This window comes from Sorex araneus, chromosome 4 (assembly GCF_027595985.1).
Source record: "Sorex araneus isolate mSorAra2 chromosome 4, mSorAra2.pri, whole genome shotgun sequence".
Lineage (NCBI taxonomy): Eukaryota > Metazoa > Chordata > Mammalia > Eulipotyphla > Soricidae > Sorex > Sorex araneus.
The window spans coordinates 149,374,880-149,398,148 of record NC_073305.1 but is presented as its reverse complement, the minus strand read 5'-3'; the positions used below and the strand labels follow the sequence as shown (position 1 = coordinate 149,398,148).

The 23,269-nt window shown below is 33.5% G+C and overlaps 1 protein-coding gene across 10 annotated transcripts in view; it reads left to right on the top strand.

Annotated features, from left to right (window-relative positions):
* Positions 1 to 23,269, top strand: part of TRDN (triadin) — a 417,254-nt gene that overhangs the window by 22,191 nt on the left and 371,794 nt on the right. For all 10 annotated transcript variants that reach the window (XM_055136162.1, XM_055136157.1, XM_055136159.1 and 7 more), the window contains exon 2: positions 18,327 to 18,536. In XM_055136162.1, coding sequence (XP_054992137.1) covers positions 18,327 to 18,536 — 210 coding nt within the window. The remainder of the gene's footprint in view (positions 1 to 18,326; positions 18,537 to 23,269) is intronic.

The window sequence follows — 23,269 nt, the reverse complement described above, 5'->3', positions numbered from 1 at the left end:
ATGTACAAAGTAAAACAAAAGCAAGAAGAAAAATATTGTGTTTAGTAAAAGTATTTGGTTTGATATGTATGTGTACTTGACATTTATGTGTATTTATATAACATTTAGGTATGTGAGTGGAAAGGTTATAAAATTAAACTTTAAAGGTTTCCAAACATATAAAAAATACAAGGGGTAATTGACTATATTAGAAAAATTATAACTAATATTTGAGTTATTTCCTCATGTTTTTTATTCACTACCTTTATTTTAATAATTTTAATTGAATGTTCCACTTTTTATCTTCTTGCAAATAAATATTTAATCAAAATATTTATTTAATTAAAATATTTATTTAATCAAAATAAATGTCAAAATATTTGTTCATAGATAACTAAGAGATAAACTTTAGTTTGGTGGCATTGATCAATGGCCACAATCCTTGAAAATATCTGCTTAGATTTTGATCTGGACCTTGTCTTTTGTAGTGCTAATGAGTTGATTATTCCTAAAACACTGAAAGTTAAGATTTAAAATTGTACCTGGGGACATTTAACCATCAGATTAAACAGAAAGCTTAAAATATGGCACACATATAATACCTTAAAAATGATAATAATTTTCAAATACTAACTTCTTGTTTTGCTTTTTTGGGAGGCATACCCTGTGTTGCTCACACATTATGCTATTTCTATGCCCAAAGATCACTTCTGATGGGGTTGGGATCTTATTTGAAATACCAGGATTCAAAATTAAGTCAGTCTGGAGCAAGGCAATTGCTCTGCTCTCTAGTCCTACTCTTGCTAACTGCTGTACCATTCCTCTGGTCTTCAATTACTGATTGCTTAAAAACTCAGTTGTTAAAAAGTATTCAGGTTCTTGTCCCTAGGCAGTCAATAGGTGAAAGCAGAACGGAGAGGAGATGGCCAAATTCACTAAGAACTTTATGGGAGAACAGGGAGTTGAGTTGGGGAATCCATAAAGTGGAAGTCCAAGAAACATGGAAAACATCTTTTTATGTTCTCGTTACTAGGTGACTTCTGTGTTTTGATTATGACAAGGGCACTGGGTAAAGAGCAGGACCTTTGAAAAGTTCATTTTTTGTATGTTCTGGGTGCATCTTGGGCCATTCTCAAATATTTTTCTCTTTGGAGCCACTTTTTCTAATCTCAACCTGCTTTTTTCCATCTAGTCCTTATGCAGCTATATCACAATCATTTTTTCTTCTTTATCAAATAAGTTTTATAGGAGCTGCTATTTCTAATGTTCTTGAATCATCTTGAACCATACTGTATGTCTGATTCACTGTGCTAATTATTTTTTCACTAAAATATCAGCTATTCTTCTCTTAGATGTTCAGAATAGTGATGCTTAGCCTTAAAGAGTTTACACATACATTATTAAAATTAATCTTGATATTTGTTTGGTTGAAATAGAGAGCCCACTATATGGCTATATTGTTATAATAGTTACAGTGATGGTGTTTACTCAAATAGAAATTTTGCCAGAAAACAGTTTCATTCACCTAGACAACCATTTTACATAAATCAGTTCCCCATATAGACACTGTGTAGTATGTATAAATATTTGGCACATTCACTAATGATTCTAAAATGTTAAAAACTCTGAAGTAACCAACTTTTTCTCCAAATGACATTAAACAATCCATTGAAGTGACTGTAAATGTATCACTTCCCCCAGCAAACATGCTTCTTTTCCTCCTGGTAAGTAACACAGGGCACCTATTTATTAGAAACCTAAAAAGACAAAGTAACTGTCTTCCCCTACTCTAATCTAAATTCCTCAACTCTAATCATTAAATAACTCCATTAAAAGCATTTCCTGTGTATGTATGAATTCTATTTTTTTACCTTTCCAGAACTTTCTTATTAAAGAAATCTGCATCTATGCAAAAATAAAATTAATTAGTTTCTTTGTTTTGATCAACTCCTACTATGTCTAGATGTTTAAATTTTCTATAATATAAATGTGATTTAAAAAAACCTTCCATATAAAATTCTGCAAATTCATCAAATTATTTATTATAAAGTCCAACGGCTTTCCAGCAGTTACAGGCATTGTAGATGTATTTTATGCTGATCCATTTCTATTGTCTTCTCCATTTTTTCACAAAAGACTTTGCCTCTAGCTACATAGATTAACCTAAAATTCTTCGCCCACTCCTCTATCATTTACCCCCTCCACTCTAAGCTTTTATACATGCTTTCCCTCTGCTTAGCATAAAATCTAATTTCTTACAATAAATTTAGTGCCACACTTCATCCAATTAGCAAATAGTATTTGTTATCTTCCCAATAGCCTCTAAGCAGAATATGATACTATCTGATTGTATTTCCAACACTTGACTATCATGATACATGCTCAGCTCATATTTATCTAATACCTAGCTTCTTAAACTAGAGTAACGGTAATTTTTTTGTTTAAAAATTACTGGTAATTTATAAACAGTATATATTTGGTTTGTATTTTTTCTATGTTTCTTTATAACCTGGGTCATATAAAACATTTTCAGATGTATAAAGTTTCAGCAAATTATATGACTTAGATTGAATGTGGGAGAATGATGTAACATATTTGTATTTTACCTAATGACATCTCAGATAAGACAAAATCAGGCTCTTTATTAAGATGTCTGACTGTGTGTCTGTAATTTTAGTTTAGGTTATGTTTACATTAATGAAAACAAAAGAAACCGTGTGATTCTGCTGGTGGGAATGCCGACTGGTTCAGCCCTTCTGGAAAACAATTTGGACGACTCTCAAAAAATTAGATATTGAATTCCCATTTGACCCAGCAATACCACTGCTGGGAATATATCCCAGAGAGGCAAAAAAGTACAATCGAAACAACATCTGCACATGTATGTTCATCGCAGCACTGTTTACAATAGCCAGAATCTGGAAAAAACCCGAATGCCCCAGAACGGATGACTGGTTGAGGAAACTTTGGTACATCTATACAATGGAATACTATGCAGCTGTTAGAAAAAAGGAGGTCAAGAATTTTGTAGTTAAGTGGATGGGCATGAAAAGTTTCATGCTGAGTGAAATGAGTCAGAAAGAGAGAAACAGACATAGAAAGATTGCACTCATCTATGGTATATAGAATAACAGAGTGGGAGACTAACACCCAAGAACTGTAGAAATAAGTACCAGGAGGTTGACTCCATGGCTTCGAGGCTGGCCTCACGTTCCGGGGAAAGGTCAACTCAGAGAAGCGATCACCAACTACATTGTAGTCGAAGGCCATGTGGGTGGGGGAAGGGAGTTGCGGGCTGAATGAGGGCTAGAGACTGAGCACAGCGGCCACTCAACACCTTTATTGCAAACCACAACAGCTAATTAGAGAGAGAAAACAGAAGGGAATGCCTTGCCACAGTGGCAGGGTGGGGTGGGGGGGAGATGGGATTGGGGAGGGTGGGAGGGACACTGGGTTTACGGGTGGTGGAGAATGGGCACTGGTGAAGGGATGGGTTCCCAAACTTTGTATGAGGGAAGTATAAGCACAAAAGTGTATAAATCTGTAACTGTACCCTCACGGTGATTCTCTAATTAAAAATAAATAAATTAAAAAAAAAAAAAAGAAACCGTGTGATAAAAAACCCCAGAAATATAAGCATGGTTCTTCTCTATAATAAATTTCTAATTTCTCTTGTGTCAAATGCATTTTTTTTAATCACCATATAAAAACATCATGGCCACAACTAGAATTCAATAGCCACATGATTTGTCATATACTTTATGTTATATATACACATAACATGTTATATATACATAATATATAACATAAGATGTTATATATACATAATACATAACATAACATGTTATGTGTATATATAACATCTTATGTTATATAGTAGCTTTTGGAATAATATCTGAGTTCTAAATACCCTTAATTTAAATAGGATAGATGCTAAATCAAAAAATATAAATTCAAGTAAAATTTAATTTGATATTATTGCATAATTTTATATTACTTGCATATTTATTTAAAATGGAATTACTCTATACCTTGGCTGATACTATGAAGTTAATATCCTGGGGGAATACCACAGTTATTTGTCTTTGTTGTTTTGCTATTCTTATTCTGGGTTATGGCTGCTTATATATATATATATTTTTTTTTTTTGCTTTTTTTTTGGGTCACACCCAGCGATACTCAGGGGTTACTCCTGGCTTTGCACTCAGGAATTACTCCTAGTGGTGCTCGGGGGACCATATGAGATGCCGGGGATCGAACCCAGGTTGGCCGCGTGCAAGGCAAACGCCCTACCCGCTGTGCTATTGCTCCGCCCCAATGGCTGCCTATATTAAGGGAATAAGGAACAATTCAAATCTTCCTTTTGGCAGCCGCCCTTACCAAAATCTGTTCCTACATGTGCAGTGCGGGGTGAAGCTTATGGCCTTTTATTTTCCTGAGCTCACTTTCTGTTAGCAACAGATCTTAGTTTCTTTTCTGTCGTTTAAGAATAGAGTGAGGTCTGCTTTGTTGTTTATTTTTGTTTTGGGACTTTGCTCAGGGCTTTCTCCTGTATCTGTTCTCAGGGATCACTCCTAGCAAGGCTCAGGGGACAAATGACATGCTAAGAACTGAACCTAAATTGATCATGTGCAAGGCAAATACCAGCCTCTCTATTGTTTCTCCAATCCCAATATCTGGGTTTTTATTTTTTCTGACTTCAGTTGCATTGGGGAAAGCAATAATCCTACTAAGCTTCAAACAATGTTCAGGTTCATTGTTTGCATATAGAAGTAATATATAGAGATAGAGATTTAGCACTCTGTTACTTTGCTGTACTAATTGTTTCTAATAGTTTTTTGTTTGTATGTTTGGGAATTTTGAGGAGTTTCTACTACATTTTTATGTCTTCCTCAAATAGCAGTAGTTTTATATTTTTTTTCCAATATGGATCCATATGGATTTTATTAATTTTGATCCACGTGCTAAGGAATCACTTCTGGAGAAACATATGCTTCAGGAACCTATAAGGTGTTGGGGATCATACGTAGTTCAGTGTACAAGGAAAGCTCCGTAATTCCTGCCTTACCTCTCCAGAACCAAGAAATCAGAATTAGCAATATCAACATGTATGGTGGCAAGCATTATGTCTCTCTAGTATATTCAATGGACTATAACATTTTATATATCTATATATTTATAACATGGCATATTCAAAATGCCAAAAGCAGTAACAAGTCTCACAATGGAGACATTATTGGTGCCTGCTCGAGCAAATCGATGAACAATGGGATGACAGTGCTACAGTGCTATGGACTGGACTTTATTAAATTAACTATACTATATTTTACAATTTCTATCTCAAAATCATATTATAGTTAAAATAGCTTTCATTGGTAAGTACTATCTAATAATGTAAATAATTTATCAAGTATGATTGTCAGGGAGTAAAGAAAACATACAAAATCAAGTGATGCAGAAAATATTTTGTTTTTTAAAAAAATTATTTTTTGAATCTTGTAATAATTATAATTGTACAGTTGGCAGGCATGTAAAATAAATTATTTTGCTTTTTCAAAGTTTCATCAAGAGCCTAAGCATATACTATATTTTTAGATACAGTTGTACTGAGCTAAAACACACTAGTGTTCTCTATAGATTAAACTTAGGAAGTAGGTAAAAATAATTGTTCTGTATAGATGAAAATCTCCTAACAATACTTCATTTACTATGACTATGATCCCTCAAACATTTTGTCCCATTAAATCATCCTGCCCCTCCTTTTTTAAGCCACATTATGAAACTCTTCATCTAGTCACACTGGTGTTCGTCACCTATTCTACTCACTTTTGAGTGCTTACTTCTGGATCTGGGTTCAGAAATCACTCCTCATGGGGCTCAGGGGACAATATAGGATGCTGTCTGCTCGGTCAACTGCAATACAAGTATACTATCTGCTATACTACCTGCTATACTTTAAGTCCCTTGTCCTAAGCTAATGCTAAATTTCTCCTTCACATCCACTTCTCAGGTGCCTTTGAAAGAAAACCACTTCTCTTTTCCTGGCTTCCTCTTCCTGGTGAGCTGAAGGCAGTGTCCTACAGTCAGTGGTGTTTCACATATAGATACTGTGACACTTAGTGCATGGAAGCATTCCCTATTTCTTACCCTGATAACAAGGCTTCAGACTCTTTGAAGATCTGATGATAATACAAAAATGTGTCCTTGAGAGCTCATGGTACTTACCTTGAGCAAGTTCTTGATGACATAGAAGGCACAAGGAGGTCTAACCACTAATGCAGCACACATGTTCAGAACATTTCACTGCATGAAAAACCTTGTGAGCCACTATATTTGGGTCAGTACACCAATTCAGGAACATTTACCTAGGGGCAGTCACTGTTCTCAGCAGCAGAAGTATACAAATAAAGATGAGCAATTCCAAAGAGCTTAAATTTTAATGGGAGACACAGAATAAGCAAGCAATATCAGTATAATTGGTGATGTCTAACATAAATTCTCAAAAATAGTAGCCTGGAAGTCTCCAGGAGGGTCATTTAGCTCATGCTGGAGCTTTATATCTAAGGTTTCCTGAAATGCTGAGGCTTGAGCAGACGGGCTCTGCTCCTGTCCTTTATGTATATAATATACAGAGACATAAAAAAGCATGAGGATGGCTGCACTTTTATTTGTGTAACAATTCAACTGCATAATATTAAAAAGGTTTTGATGGGCATATTGAGACCATAACCAATCTTCATAACATTCTTTAATTAAAATGGGAAAATATATTCATGCTCCAAATAACCACCTTATGAAAAATTCCTTTGGGATCTAACGCCTGTTTAGAATAAAGAATAGCTCCAAATTGTTGAAGAGATTAACAAAAGTGGCAATACTGTGCTTTTTGTAGTTGGTGGCGAATGCATTAAAAACACTATGAGTTTTCATATGAATGAAAATGCATAATATTATGCATTGTGTATTCTAAACATTGGCTGGAAAAATATTTTCCAAATTGTTTACATATTTTGGCTTTATTACTGTGATAGTTATGAATGAGTTGAACATCACTTGTGTACTTTGCAAGTATAAAATCTCTTCCAAGAAATGAACCTCTATGCCTCTAGGGCTTCCATTCTCTATTATATAGCCCCAATTATCATATACATGAAAAAGCAGTTTAATCTCAGAATTCTATGTACAAAGCAAAAAGTGTGAATGGAGTGAGTTGAAGCAACCCCATTTCCACTAAGAAACACTGAGCAAAGCCACATTTTTAGAGAATGCTCATCTCTCATCAAATAATAAGTCAATAGGGGACTTACAATAAAAAAGTATAAAAAAGTGTTAACAGTTACTGACACTGTGCTAAATAGTTTAACTATTCCTAACAATATCCACATGAAATATTTTTAATTGACCGAGATTTTATAAATGGCATTGAAATGTAATTGCTAGTAGAGAACAAAACCAAAAGTAACTGCAGACTATCCCTGATAAAATTTTTCCAGGGAACAGAATTTGACCATTTTACACTCTTGAGAATTCCCATTGATGAATTAATTTCTTTCAAAAATGAATAAAATGATGTTTAAACATTATGAAAATATTTTAAAATCTAGTTGTTTATTTTTATTATTCTTTATTTTTTTTTTGCATCACACCCAGCGATGCATAGAGGTTACACCTGGTTCATGCACTCAGGAATTACTCCTGGAGGTGCACAGGGGACTATATGGGATGCTCGGAATCTAACCCGGGTCAGCCATGTGCAAGGTAAATGCCCTATCCGCTGTGCTACACTACAGCCCTAAATCTAGTTTTTGATATTTTACATGATGCCTTTGATTTATTTATTCTAGAAATATCCCTGACTTCTAAGTGCTGAGGATCTTAGATTTAGTTAAAAAAAAAATAGGAGAGGGTCATCCCCAGTCGTGTGAAGGGTTTGCTCTTTGATCTTTGCACAAGGATCATTCCACGAAGTGCTCAGGATATACAGATATGTATATCCAGGGATTGAACCCAGGTTGACCACATGCAAGGCAAGCACCTTACTAGCTGTGCTATCCCTATGGCCCTGAATAAAAATTTTAGTCTCAAACAAAATACTTGAGGCAAGGATTTCAATCTAGTTAATGCTTTGCGCATTTGTTTAAGCACTAGAGGGACATTTTAATTTGGGGGGAGTAGCTAAAAGAAGCAACTTTCCTTTGGAAAATAACTTTTATAGTAAACAATTTTATTTAATGATTATTGCTTTATAAAATATAATTAATCCATACAAAGTGTATAACTTAAAATTTTAGCAAGATATCTAAAAATGTTCATTTATCTGATAAAAATATAAAGTATGTTGCCTTTTCTTGTATTCTCTTTATAGATTAATTAATAAAACATGTAAGAAAAGGTTATATAAATGCTAAATTATTTGTTAAAATAAGTTAATATTTCAAGACAGTGAATGAAAAAATTCCACAAGTAACTGTTCAATATCTGGAATATTGACCAGTAGCTTTGGCATTTGATCTCATTTCATTAAAATAAATTGACATCATGTCCCCAATATTTGTGAGCATGTGCACTTATGCTTCTATATACACTTTAAAATTAAGCATTACTTCATAAGAAGAAAAATGATCAAGTACATTCCTACCAGAGGTCACATTTTAATAATTCCTCTGTTTCAGATTACATTTCAATTTTGAGAACAAGACTTCATTTTATATAAGTTATTAATAGAAATTTCTTAAACAATGTCTTAAGATAAAGTTTTATAGTATTGTATTTATGGTAGACAAATTTTAGAACTTGTCATAGTTGCATTGTGTTCTACCTACCTCATTCAGGTTGAAGTCCTAGTTCTTAGTGCCATGGAACATGGCATTATTTAGAGATAGAATCTTCACAGAGGTTATTTATTTAAAATTAAAAGACAGTAATACCATCCCAATTCAATTCAGTGTGCATAGAAAACACAGCTGTCAGGAATGATGAAATCATGGAATTTGTGGCAACAGGGGTGGAACTGGAAGACATTGTGTTAAATTAAGTAAGTCAGAAGAAGGATAAACACAGGGTGATATCACTTATATTTAGTGTTTAGATTAACTAGATAAGGGAATGAAAAATTTTATATGGGGGATGCCCAGATCAACCTTGACTCCAGTTAAGGGAGGAGAAAGAAAGAGTGGAGGGGAGGGGCAGAAGAGATAGCTGAGAAGTAATGGGGACCACGTCAGGGGGACTAAGTTTCAAAGGTGGTGTCAAGGATTGATAGAGTCAAATATCAAAGCTACAGTCAAGGACATTGAAATCAGGAGACTTAAACTTTGGCAACTAGACTAGAAAGGTGCCTGTCAAGAGGACAGGCTAGGGGATGGATAGGGAGGGAGAAATGGGGGGCGGGGAGTAGTGGGTGATATGCAATGGAGTCTGGGAATATTTTTGGAGGGAAGTTGACACTGGTAGTGGGTTCATTTCTGCAATATTTAGTATGTCTAAAACTCAACTGTGAATAATTTTATAAATCATGGTGTTTTAATAAAATGTTTTAAAAAGTGAAAAAAAAATAGAGAAGAGGGGAATTTGGGGGGGTATGAAGAATATTTGCACTGTGTCATGCAAATTGTTTTAAGATGAGGGTAATCAAGACCTTAACATGTATGCATACTACTAGAAGAATGACAACTGGAGCAGTAACTCACGATTAAGATTCTTGTTTGTATGTTTGTTTTTGGGTCACACCCAGCAGTGCTCAAAGGTTACTCCCGAGTCTGCACTAAAGAATTACTCCTGGCAGTGCTCTGTGGATCAAACCCAGGTCATCCACTTGCAAAGGCAAGTGCCTTAGTTGCCGTACTATCTCTCTGGTCCATGTTTAAGATTTTTAACTGAAGTAAACTTTCTGAGAACTCTATTTTTATTTTGGAGGGAAAGGTGGTCAATACCCAGTTGTGCTTAGGGCTTATTTCTAGCTATCTGCTCTAAATTCACACCTGCTATCACTCTGGAGAGCATATGCATTACCAGAGGGTAAAGCAAGGTTGGCTGCTTGCATGCGTAGTGTGTTGTCCTCCACTCCAAAGACTAAGGTTATAGCAAGACAAACATCTATTTATGGAACATAGGCATTGGGTCATCTGAGTTCCCCTCCTTGCTTCTTGACACCTGGTGGTGCCTGTTCCAATCCTTAGCTCATGCTTTCACTTTGCCCTCAGGACTGTAGAATCCATATTCATGTGAATTTTCCATATATATGTAGGTGACTTTTTTTTTTCTTCTGCTCTTCTGTTAGATGTGATGTTGGGCTTAAATTTCCATTTTCTTCTTGCCCCTTGAAATGTGGAGATTTAATTTTATCTCTAGATTATTCAATGAAATGACCTTTCCAAGACTTGAGTGATGCGAAGAAACTTGATGGTGAAAACTTGATCATTCACGCTTTTCTTTACATCTTTGTTTCTTAAATTTTTTTTGTTAAATATCTGTAATTTACCAGAGAAAAACCTTTTATTAGTTACCAGTGAATAGCATGTTTCTTTTTTTTAATTTAAATTTATTTATTTTTTAATTAGTGAGTCACAGCGAGGATACAGTTACAGATTCACACATTTTCGTGGTTTCTTTCCCCCTCATGCAATGTTTGAGAGCCCATTCCCCCAACAGTGTCCGTTCTCCACCACCAATGAACCCAGTATCCCTCCCACCCTCCCAATCTCATCCTCCCCACCTCACCCCGCCTCTGTGGCAGGGCATTCCAATTTGATATCTCTCTTTCCTTTTGGGTATTGTGGTTTGTAATAGGGGTATTGAGTGGTCATCCTGTTCAGTCTCTAGTCTACTTTCAGCATGCATCTCCCTTCCCACGCAGGATCTCCAATCACATATTACTTGGCGTTCCCTTCTCTATCTGGGATGACTTTCCCCCAGCCTGTGAGGCCAGCTTCCAAGCTATGGAGCCAACCTCCTGGTATTACATACTACTACTCTTGGGTATTAGTCTCCTACTTTGTTGTTTTATATTCCACAGATGAGTGCAATCTTTCTTTGTCTGTCCCTCTCTTTCTGGCTCATTTCACTTAGCATGATACTTTCCATGTTGATCCACTTATATGTATAGCATGTTTCTTACATCAAATTTAAGATCTAATAAATTTTAGGTCCATTTTGAAAATTCAGAGGATAAAAATGTTAAGGAATATTGATACATAAAACTTTAAAAACTTCACTAATGACTAAACTTCATAATACCCTTTCTGATGTTTAATTCCTGTTTTACTTTCTCATCAAAGAAGAATAGACTTGCCCCATTTTCTAGATGTGTCAGCTTTATTCCCTTTTTCTAAAACTCTGAGCTTCTGAGATGAAAAATTTTATATAAAGAATTATTTGTGTTTTCCTAATTGCTAGCATTTTTGAAATATGGGCACAGATACCTAAATGTTCTTTTCAGATGTGCATAAAAGAGCGTCAAGCTCATTTAAAAATTCTTTGAAAGACACAGGAAGCTGCTTTTTTCTCTCTACAGATTAAACGAAGAAATAAAAACCACAGCAAAATCCTATCTCTGAATTTCTAGGCTTCATTTTCCTCATGGGATATGTGGAATCAATCCAAAAAGATAAAGGATTAGACTGTTTTGAACTGTTCTAAACTTTTAAATTATTTCAGTGAAGATTTGGATTCAAGCAAAACAAAACTTAATATTTCATTACAATAGTGACCAATTCTAAGCATGTGTTTTTACTTAAAAAATTGTTAAATATTTTACTTCATCAGATAGAAATAATTATGTTGAAGTGATCTCAGTCCAAATAATACAACAATATTTATTTTTGGAGCAAATATATAACAGGCTAATATATATTACTAATAAGTATACATATTTCATTTCAGTTTTTTTACAAACTCCTTTGGATATTTAGTAAAATTAGTCATATCATGACTAATATATTAGATACAGCAAATACTCACTCAATACATATGTGTATAAAACATAATTTTTCTAACAAATGGATGTACATTTTCTCATGAAAAGAAAACAATTTTTCTTTCTTTATATTTAACATATAAAAATTAATGAAAATTAATTTTAAGACACAATTATGAAATTTATAAAACATTTATTAAAATAAAAACATAATCTTAAAATAATTTTATGTATTCTACTCTAGATTGTCTTTAAATTTTCAACAATAACTGCTGTTTGAGAAATTCATGATTTTTATTAGTATTATTTTTAGCAGAAGGTTTATGTTAAGCCCTTGTCTTTATTAATGAATATATCTAAATAAAAGAGTATGGATATGTTGTATGATTCTGTGAAGGTGGGAAAGTGCAGAAATATCTCTCTCTTAATGGTAATAAAGTAGAAGTACTGTGATACAAAAATAGTACCATATAGTGTCATCCTAGTTCTATCACAAGGGTAGAATGAGTATTCCACATGGAATACTAGCATCAGAAGTTGATTCACTCTCAAAAAGTTGATTTTAATGAAGATATCCTTAAGAAAAAAGTGAAAGACAGAGCCTATAAATCATAGAAAGTTAATGATTTTAAAGATTCAGTTTAATATTTTTCCCAAATAGAACTAGCATGTTATTATTCAAAGCTTTGATATTTTAGTTGATTTCTGATTCAGTGACAGTGGGTCAATTTGCTTACATACAATTTATATGAAATCAAATATCTTTACCTACTTCTAGTACGTTAGGACTAGGCAAAGTATTTTGCTTACATATATTTGGCCAAGAAGAAAAAAAATATGTTAAGCCAAACATAAAATACCAGAATATTGCTTTTAAAATTGAATGTAATACATATATCTTATGTCTATTCTGTTTAATACATCGTAAATACATAGACACTGTTGTCAAATAACTATCTAAAATCTATTTGACAAAACTCAACATTTTCTGTAGATTCTTTTCATAAACTTCAACTTCATAAAATTTTTACAGACCCTATAATGGCTTATTTTCCTAAAAGCTTCTTCAACTGATGTGATATGGATAGAAATTCTTCATTCTAGGTCATAAATTTCCTAATTACTGGGTTCACATTCAAAATAATTGTCACATAATTGTTATTGTATAGATCATGTTAATTAATTTCTTTTCTCCAAATATTCCACACTATATAGTATCCATGATCTAATTCCTGAAGTAAAAAATATAGTGAGAGAGTACACAAACTAGAGAGTCAAGTATAATGTAAAATTCATAATAATATTTTCATGCAATGAGGATTCAAATTATACCCTTTCAGAAAACTGGTGAATTCTTTAAGAAACCTGGAAGAGAGTCCTGCCAATGTCCCATAGAAGTAATGATAAACCAATACACTTGAAACTTTCCTCTTTTAATTAATAAAGCATGATGAGATTGAATAACATCTTTCAGGAGGCTTATGATTTATTCTTCAATGAATAATTTGACTGTGAAGCCTGTGTTTGAAATTGCTATGTAAGCAGCCCCTTTATTTATTTTCTGGAGCAGGGGTACTTGGCCTTTCTGCCAAATACCCACTTCTTTGAAGCTGATTCTATTTGGCAATCAAAATAATTTTTATAAAATCAAGAAGAATGAATTAAGTACTAGTTATGGCAGGAACTATCACATATTATATCCACTTTGTGTTCCAGCCCCGAAATGTCAATTCTCAGAAGCATAACCCAACCAAATTGCTCATAATATTTAGCTCTCATTTTCTGCTGCCATATCAATAACTAGTGCCTTTCATCTTCAAAGTGCATCTCAAATATTAAAAATTCGCAGATTATATGCTCTGTTCTTTACATTTATCTTGACCATCTATGAGAGAAAGCAATTTATTTTCCCTCTATGTTCTGTGTAGCTTCTGCCGTAAATTTTAATAGAATATTAAAGGCACCAAATAATGTCTTTCTATAAACAAGAACAACATATAGTGAGTTTTGTTGTTGTTGTTCTTGTTGTTGTTGTTGTTAGGATTACCTATAGATTATTTTGGAATTTAATTTGGGCAGGATAATAAAAAAATTACAATTCATATTATTATGCCTTTTAAAATTAAGCAATATTTTAATCCAGAATTTACATCATTTTCTAATTTATTCTGGGTTAGAATAAAGTAGAACTTTACCTTATTTTCTCTGTAAAGAAGAAAAATGTAACTTTCTTTTAAAATTACTACAGGACCCAACTCATTTTAAATGTCAGTAAATACATTATTTCTGTTTCAAGATACCAAGAAGGTGTGTGTATGTCAACAGAAATATTCTCCTAATACATAGTTCACTGAAGTGAATCTGAAGGGAAAAAGCAATTCTGGGATTCTCTGTGAAGTAGTGGTAGGAGGCCTTCCAGAGGCTAGAAAACTGATGATTAGCAACATCTCAACTTCCAGGTAGGCCTCTCCCAAACACTTATAATTCACTTACTCTGCTGCAGATCATTATTCCAAAGGTTTGATTCACTTGGGACTTAAATTGCATTTTGAAGTACTCCTATCATTCATCCATTTTCAGAACTGCCATTAGAAGTGATGGGAATTTGGCATAAAAATCAATGAGAGGATATGATATGAGTTATTTCTAAATTTTTCTTCTTGAGCACTATCTCAAGTACAGTTTGTGAACTCTACTTTTTCAAGGTGTTTTTCCACCTTGCTGTCATTTTACTTAAATTGAGTTCATCAACTTGAGTTCATAAAAAAAAAGTACATAAGTTTTTCAGGGAAACTGGATTCATTGTTACTATTAGTTATTTACAAATATTAAGTAAATTGTCTTATCTTAAAATGAATTCATGTCAGTTTTGTGGTTTTATAATTGTGGACTTCTGTATACTGCAGCAAATAGTTATATGTACTTGAATACATTTCATTTTATTTTATTTTTTCTAGTATGTAATGTGATTTTTTCACTTATTTTATTATTATAAAAACAATAGTTGATTTGGGGAGATAAAGAAACAAAAAATTATTATTAACAATAATATTACTAACAATTATAATTCTTATTAACTAGAATACTTAATTTTGTTCTCTAATTTTGTTTCTTTCCCAATAGCAAAACATTATCTTCTGAACTGGGTTTATTCAATAAGCATCCTGTATGTACATTCATCTAAAACTCAAACTTTAATTTTACAATTTGAAAATTTTAGTTAAGTGGATAATGTTGTACTACAATGAAATGATTTTATCTATAGTAGTTCACCTCTCAACTTTGTTGAAGGAGCAAAATATCCTCTACTAATATGGATAAATTATCACATGCATCTCAGTTGAAATATAAATTGATTTAGAAAAGACATTGAGGGAGTCAGAAATCCTTTTTATTTGTTACTTTTAAAAATACCTTATAAGAAAATAATCTTTACTTTTACATGAAGTAGCAGTTCACGTAAATGGAAGTAGCAGTTCCTGGACCTTTATTTCTGATATAAATATGACCTTCTACCTTTTGCTTATAATGGTTTCAGTGTTCATAGTCCTAGTCCTAGTAGCCATAAAGTTTGTGATAGTAGCAATGCTGATGTTATTGATAATAATAATATTTTAGTCATTATAATGATGTAATTACTTCATCATTTAATGAATAATTCTATGTACAAAGAATATACTAAGCATATTTTTCTCACTTATTCACCAGTCTTCTGGTAAATTAAGCCTCTCAACTTCATTTCTCAGATACAGAAACTTCTCTCACTCAAAGGTGAGCCATAGTCTTTATTGTCTAGCCATCCAACTGATGCACATAGGAATCATGAGTTATTTTTGTTCGCTTTTGTCTATAAGCCTATGGTATAATTGCATTTCTACACAAAGTCATAATTAACTTAAGGAAGAATTATAGAAGATAGAACAGGGTAGAAAAGTGGAAAGGATTACGTACATTGCACTATAATATCTTCAAGGGGGTTAATGAATTCCTTTCAATTTTAAAAGATTAAATTATTTGAATTCAGCACATTCTTTAGAGTGGTTTTTCTAATTGGTTGAAATCTATTCTGTGAAATATATTAAATTTTTTTTTTCATTTTACCTTTTTATTTTTTTTCCTTTCTTTTATTAGTTCACCATGTGGAAAGTTACAAAGCTTTCAGGTTTAAGTCTCAGTTATACAATGCTCAAACACCCGTCCTATATTAAAAAATTTTAGCACTTACTTTTTGGGTAATTTGGTAAATTTTGGTTACTTTGATAAGTTAATATGAACAGCAAGGATGAAAAATAAAGTTATTAAAATGCAACTTATCAAAATTTTGCCTTTACATCTATTTCAGTTTTCTTTTATCTAATTTTAATGTCAAAATACTGGTCTGTTTTTAAATAGCATTAAAAAGGTTGTTGTGCAATTATTAAATTATTACGCATATCCATGGGCTGGAGTGATAGCACAGCGGTTGGGCGTTCGCCTTTCAGGCAGCCAACTTGAGTATGATTCGTCCGCCCCTCTCAGAGAGCCCGGCAAGCTACCGGGAGTATCGAGCCTGTGAGGCAGAGTCTGGCAAGCTACCCGTGCGTATTGAATATGCCAAAAACAGTAACAATAAGTCTCTCAATGAGAGATGTTACTGGTGTCCTCTCGAACAAATCGATGAGCAATGGGATGACAGTGACAGTGACAGTACATATATATCCATTTCCAATATATAAGAAATGTTTTGTTAAGCTATGATTTCAGCAACATGATTCATGTTGTTAGAATATATTTTCTTCTTAGTCCTCAATTGTTTACTATACATCTGAGTGAAATGCTATGAGACTGACATTCTTTTGGTTGTGGTTCAATTTTGCTTAAATAGAACATAATACTTCTTTTATGGTATCTGTTCTTTCTATAGATTTTGTTTTCTATGAATCAAAGTTGTCAACATAATTAAAATTCAAGACTTCATTGATGAGAGATACCTAGCCATATAAAGGCAGAAATTTATATAAGGAAACTGTGAGCTACTAAAATTTAATTGTACATTCTATTTACAAAAATAAAATTAAAAAGAAAAATGCAACATGAAATTCTACTTTAAATTGCTATTTTCACATGCATGTCCATGCATATATTTATGTATTTATATAGAAAGATGAACATATAAATGCAAGAAAAACAAAATCAACTAAATATATAAACATATAAATTTATATATAAATTTGAAAATACAATTTTATAAACCAACAAAAGTGTGTATTGGGAATTCACAAAATAAACTACATAAATACTAAAGAAAAAACATATAAATGCTTATTTCTAATAATCATAAATACAAATAAAGATAAGTTGTCCTCCTATGTGATGACAAATATCCTACACACTAGCAATATCCAGATGGTTGGTAATAAGAAAACAGATTTCTAGAATAAACTCTGTATAAGAAAAAAAATCAAAATTCAAATACATCTATGTATTCTTCAAAACTATATAAGTACTTATATATGTGTCCCCAAAATTCTATACTTAGAAATTTCTTCTAATAAAATAATTATTAATGAGCACTGAGAAAACTACCAGTGCCTAAGGCAAAAAACTTAACTATGCAAAGTCACCAAATAGTATGATGTGCAAATACTTACATGATATATTGAGGAGCACATAATGGATTACTCTTTATAGATTATATAGTGAAAATACATAGACTAGTTTGATAATGAGTTGTTAAAAATAAAATACAATTATGTTTAATATGAATATGCACATTAAAGAAGCTATAGATAGAACATGTTATAGCAATTATTTCTGGGTGGTGGGCTTCAAATTATTTATTTATTTATCTTTTATATTTCTTGTGTTTTCTGTCATTAACTCGTTGACTCTTGAAAGCAGAAATAAAAGTCACTATATTCTACATGGTTCTCTCTTAAATATCCTAGGACACTTCTCTCCAGGCTGCAGCAAAATCAGGGTATCCAGAAAGAATTCTGTCCATTTGAACTGTGTTAGAATTGATGTTGGTTCTATTCCTTTATCTCCCATGGAGGAGATCAATTTGCTTTCATTTACCACTGACATATGAGCCTAAAATCAAAGTGTTAAAAAGCAACTAAACCCTCAACCCTATTGCTCTTGAGCACAGAAGCTTTAGGGAATGATAAGGATGAAGCAAAAATGATTTAAAATGATAACAACGCTAGCAGTATAATGGAAGCATTTATGGAATTCGAATGAAGAATATTGGTTATGGATCATGCATTTAAGATGGAGAGTAAATTCATGTGGCAACTGGCAGTGAGGTGTGGTCCTCCCACTAAAACTATGTATTCTACTATCAAAAAAGTTCTAAATAATTTTTGTATACTTACATAATATCTTTTTTTGTTAATAAAATCTCATGTGCAATTCTAAAATTTCAATTCTCCATTCTGAATCTGTCATTTAGGAAATGCATCTACTACCACAACTGTGATAGACTACAAAAACGGATCTGTGCCCAAATCTCCTGGGAAAGTGCTGAAGAGGACAGTCACAGAGGACATAGTCACGACATTCAGCTCCCCGGCAGCCTGGCTCCTGGTCATAGCTCTCATCATCACATGGTCAGCTGTCGCTGTTGTCATGTTTGACTTGGTGGACTACAAAAACTTTTCAGGTAAGATTCGTAGAATAAGCCCTTAAAAGGAAACAGGGCTTTCTCCTGGAGCCCATATTCTCTCTTGCCACATACTTCCTTTATCTCCCCTCACATCTTTCTAAATAAGTTTCATCCATTTAAACGATCTTGCTGGACTGGAGCGATAACACAGCGGGTAGGGCATTTGCCTTGCACAGGGTCAACCCAGGTTCGTTCCCAGAATCGTTTATGGTCCCCGAGAACCCCAGGAGTAATTCCTGAGTGCATGAGCCAGGAGTAACCCCTGCGCATCGCATCGCCGGGTGTGACCCAAAAAGGAAAATAAGTTAATTAATTAATTAATTAATAGATAAATAAAATAAAATGATCTTGCATAACACACAAAAAAGAAAGAAAGAAGGCAAAGAAGCAGTTCAGGCTTTCCCTTCCCCTCAGTTTAGAGTGAGAAACAGCACTTCAAATTTGCTTGAAGGTTGCTGAAGTCCAGTTTCCTCTCCACTTTTCTCTTTCTTTTTTTTCTTTGTTATAGTCATAATTTCCCAGGCTCCCAACAAAATATACATCCTTTAAAAAAGGGCTGAAAAAAGTCCGAATATTATAGTTTCACAAAGATAATGATAAAAAAGTACTTAATTTTGCACTAGGCCTTTATTAAACATTAATACAGGGTAATCTGTAATTTTACATTTGGCAGTAGGCAACAAATCAATATAAGTTGCAAACTTTTGAACATATAGAAAACTATGTAAAGTAATTCTATATCCCTCTGCCGTCTACCTCCGAATTTCCTTTCCAGACATGATATTTGCTCCTCCCACTGAAATATCTGATTTCTAGTTCCTGTGAAGCAAAATGTGCCAAAAGGACTTTCCCAGAATTATACATAATGAGATACTACATCTTGAATGTGCATGCGTTCTTATGAATTTGGAGTAAAATAGGAGTGAGGCAAGTGAAGAAAGAGATTTTTGTTATTGTCCATTCAGTCACTAAGTTTATTGTTTATCTCATTCAAGATTTACATTTTAAAAAATTGTATGTATCACATACTCTATTGACTGAGCTCTTCGAGGGAATGATTTAGGTACTCGATAAATATTAAATGAATAGTGAATGAACTTATGTTCATCTCTTTTTGAACAAGCAGAAACATTTCATTAACATCTTAATGTTCCTTATCATATTTCTGTCCTTTCCCATTTTCTTTCTGTAGTAGAAGTGGAGTCAATAAGACTCAGAAAAAAAAATATATATATACATATACTTTAATTGGCATTCTGTTAACCCAGACATTCTTTGTTTCTCATTACATAATTTTACACATTTAATAATAATGTGTTTAATGTACCAAGTGCCTACTATATACTCGAGCAGAAGGCTATGGTAAAAAAATATATAAATTATAGATATCACAGATGTCACCGGATATATCACTGACTATTATTGACATGCGGTTGTGGTTGTGATTACTTAGTTTCTGATTCCACTGATTACTGGGCCAAAGCAAGCATCATCTAACAAAGTTAAGTCCCTCAATGTCAACCAAAGTGAAGGGCTATTTATCCAGAGCCATAAGCCATAATTATGAATAATCTAAACCTTACATATTGTGCTTTTACATATTGATCTAATATATACACATATATATAAATATATATAGCTATATATAAATGCTGTTCTTAATACCTATTGAAATATTCATTTACATGAATATAGACTTTTTAAAAATAATAAATAGTTGGATCTGTCAGGGACTAATGAAATAATTTTCTACTTTTCTGGTTTCTTCTCTGACTTGATATGTAATCAAAATAGATTAGACAGGCAAAGCAAATGAAAAATCAATTTAGTGACATACATATGAAGAATTTTCATAAAAGTGTATTTCAAAGAGAAGCAGGGTGGACTTAATATATGCATTGTGTTTTTAGGAACATAGGGCCAACTGAGAAAAATGGAGTTACTTATATTTCATCTAACAAGGAGAATTAACTTTAATTTGAAAGTAAAAATATGTCTTTGTCAGACATAGAATAAATATCCAATATTAAATATATTCCTGGATGATAGTCTCCAAACTATATTCTTGTAGGTCATAAGTGGGAGAAGAGATTTCTTATTCAATTAGGGGAAAAAAAAAACCCACAAAGAACTTAGATAAAAGGTCAAGCACTTCTAAACTCCTAGGGCCTTCTCTGCTTTTAACTTCACTGTCTTTCTAAGCAATTATAACCATTTCTCCTATCGTCTATGGGGACTCAACTAATCATTTGTTTCCCACACCAAGATCACACTTATTGAAAGAGGCCTACTCTAAGCATATTGATATAAACTCTTGAGCTTCCTGTTAAGATTGATTTCACAAATTCCTAGGTAAAATTATGAGCTAGAATTTAAAATGGTTACATTACTATAGAATAGTCTTCAAAATATGTAATGGCAACTTTTAAATACAAGAAAATACACCAGAAATAAGTTGAAAGAGAGCTATCATTGTACTCACCAGTGATATATACTTTCAGACATATAAGACTGAAAAACAAACGAAGAAAGCAGAAGAGGAGGAAGAGAGGAGAGGAAAAAAGAGGAGAAGAAGAAAGAAGAAAAAAAGTGTCAATCTGGCATGTTAGAAAATTAGAGTTTAAGGCAAGTTTAAGGCATTAAAAATTGCCCACAAAGTGGTGTGTAGGAAAACAGAGCAAAGTTATAGATAATGTCAATTGATAACAAGATCTGGGCACTGGAGTAGAAACTGAGAGCACCAGATTGGAAGGAGTAGATAGACTGGTGATGGGTCTGGGGCAAGAAGGAGGAACTTGGACACTTTAGTGGTAGTAAATTGAGGTAAGTAGGTACACCAAAACCATAAAAGACCATAAACAACATTGGAAACACATTAACTAAACTATAAGCATTTTAAAACAATTTCTATAAAATAATGAAAATCCAGCTGGAGGAATAACCTATTGGGCTAGAGACATGGATTCAATCCCTGTACCTCATGATACCCTGAGCATTCCAAGAGAGATCCCTGAGCACTGAGCTGGGAGTAGCACCCTGAAGCCTGGTATAGAAGACTGAAAAAAAAACAGAAGGAGGTGGAAGAGGAAAAAGAGGAGGAGAGAAAAAAGAGGGGAAGAAGAAGAAAGAAGGAAAAATGAAAATCTATTTTTATAAGTAACTTTACTGGACTGAGAAATAAATTCTTGAAAATTGTTATAAATCCTTATGTTTTAAATTTGTTGTATTATACCCAAACATAATCTGCCTCTCATGCACATGTATAATTTGTTTTGTCTACTTTATGCGAGAAAGAGTGGTTCACTCTGATGCCCTTTAACCTACATCTAAGAGCACAAGAGTCTTCTTTATCTGAAATAAGGACAATATTTTGTTTTAGTCACCAGATCTGAGTGGTTTTATTTGGTCTGTTTGATTCCACACCTGGTAGTTCTCAGGGCTTACTCATGGTTTTGCACTCAGAGATCACTCCTGATAATCCTTGAGTGTTGGGAAATGGTCTGGATTTGCCTCATACGAGGGAAATATCTTGCCCACCATGTTATGTCTCCAGCTCCTCGTACATGAGTGTGTTTAAGCTATGGTTCAATAAAGTATGAAAAGAAAAGTGATGGGTAATAGAGATAGGATGGGAGATGCATGCCAAAAGTAGATAATGGACCAAACATGATGGCCTCTCCGTGTCTGTGTTGCAAGTCATGGTACCCCAAAGCAGAGAGAGAGAGAGTATGGGAAATGTTGTCTGCCATGGAGGTAGGGGGAGGGTGGAAAAGGGGGGTATACTGGGGATAGTGGTGGTGGGGAATGTGCACTGGTGGAGGGATGGGTGTTTGATCATTGTGTGATTGTCACCCAGACATGAAAGCTTGTAACTATCTCACAGTGATTCAAGAAAATTAAAATAAATAAATAAATAGTGATAGGATACAAGAAAAAAGAAATATGCTAAGTGTAATTCGGAGAATCAGCAGACCCATGCTTCCAGATTTATCTCGGCATTTCGGAGAGGGTTTGTTATCTGTTTCAGGGAAAGAAAAGTGAGTCAGTCCTTGCATAAGCCTTTTACTCAAATTCTTCCAGCTGAAAACGATAAAAGGAGCCATCGTTTGAGGTAGTGTGTCCTGAACTCTGTCTTTAGAAGTCAATACGGGAGACCACGAATGAACTTTAACTGGCCAAGACAAACTGACATCTGACATTGGTTTCTCTGTCAAGTGGTGTGTGGCACTCAAGAACCTGGCATTTTTAATCACCCTTTGGGAAGGAAGATGGTTCAAGAGGAAGTGGTTTTCAGAAAACCTTGGAGCTGGATGGACTCTTCTAATTTGTACAATTTTTCAAGATGATCAATCCATTTAATAGCGTCCAGCGTATTTTCAAAGCAGTGTATGACTTTAAAAGGCTTAGGAATAGCTGGTATAAAAAATAGGAAAAGATTCTTAGGTCGGAGTTTTCTATAAGTCTGCAAAAGTGCTGGAACTTTACATTAGGAAAGCAAGCACTCTATTCTTGTCAGTAAAGTAGTTTGTAAAGATGTAGGTGAGCTGCAGGATTTATTGGAACCGTATGCACCATGGAAATTTCTAGGCTTCTGAGAAGCTTTTGGAATTGCTAAAGGAGTAGTTGTCAGAAAACTGGGAGATACTGTAGTCTGCTCCTACATGTCAATGTGGGAACACAACACCTTCCTCAAATCAGCTTTAAAAAACATAAAAGCAGGCATTACCTTT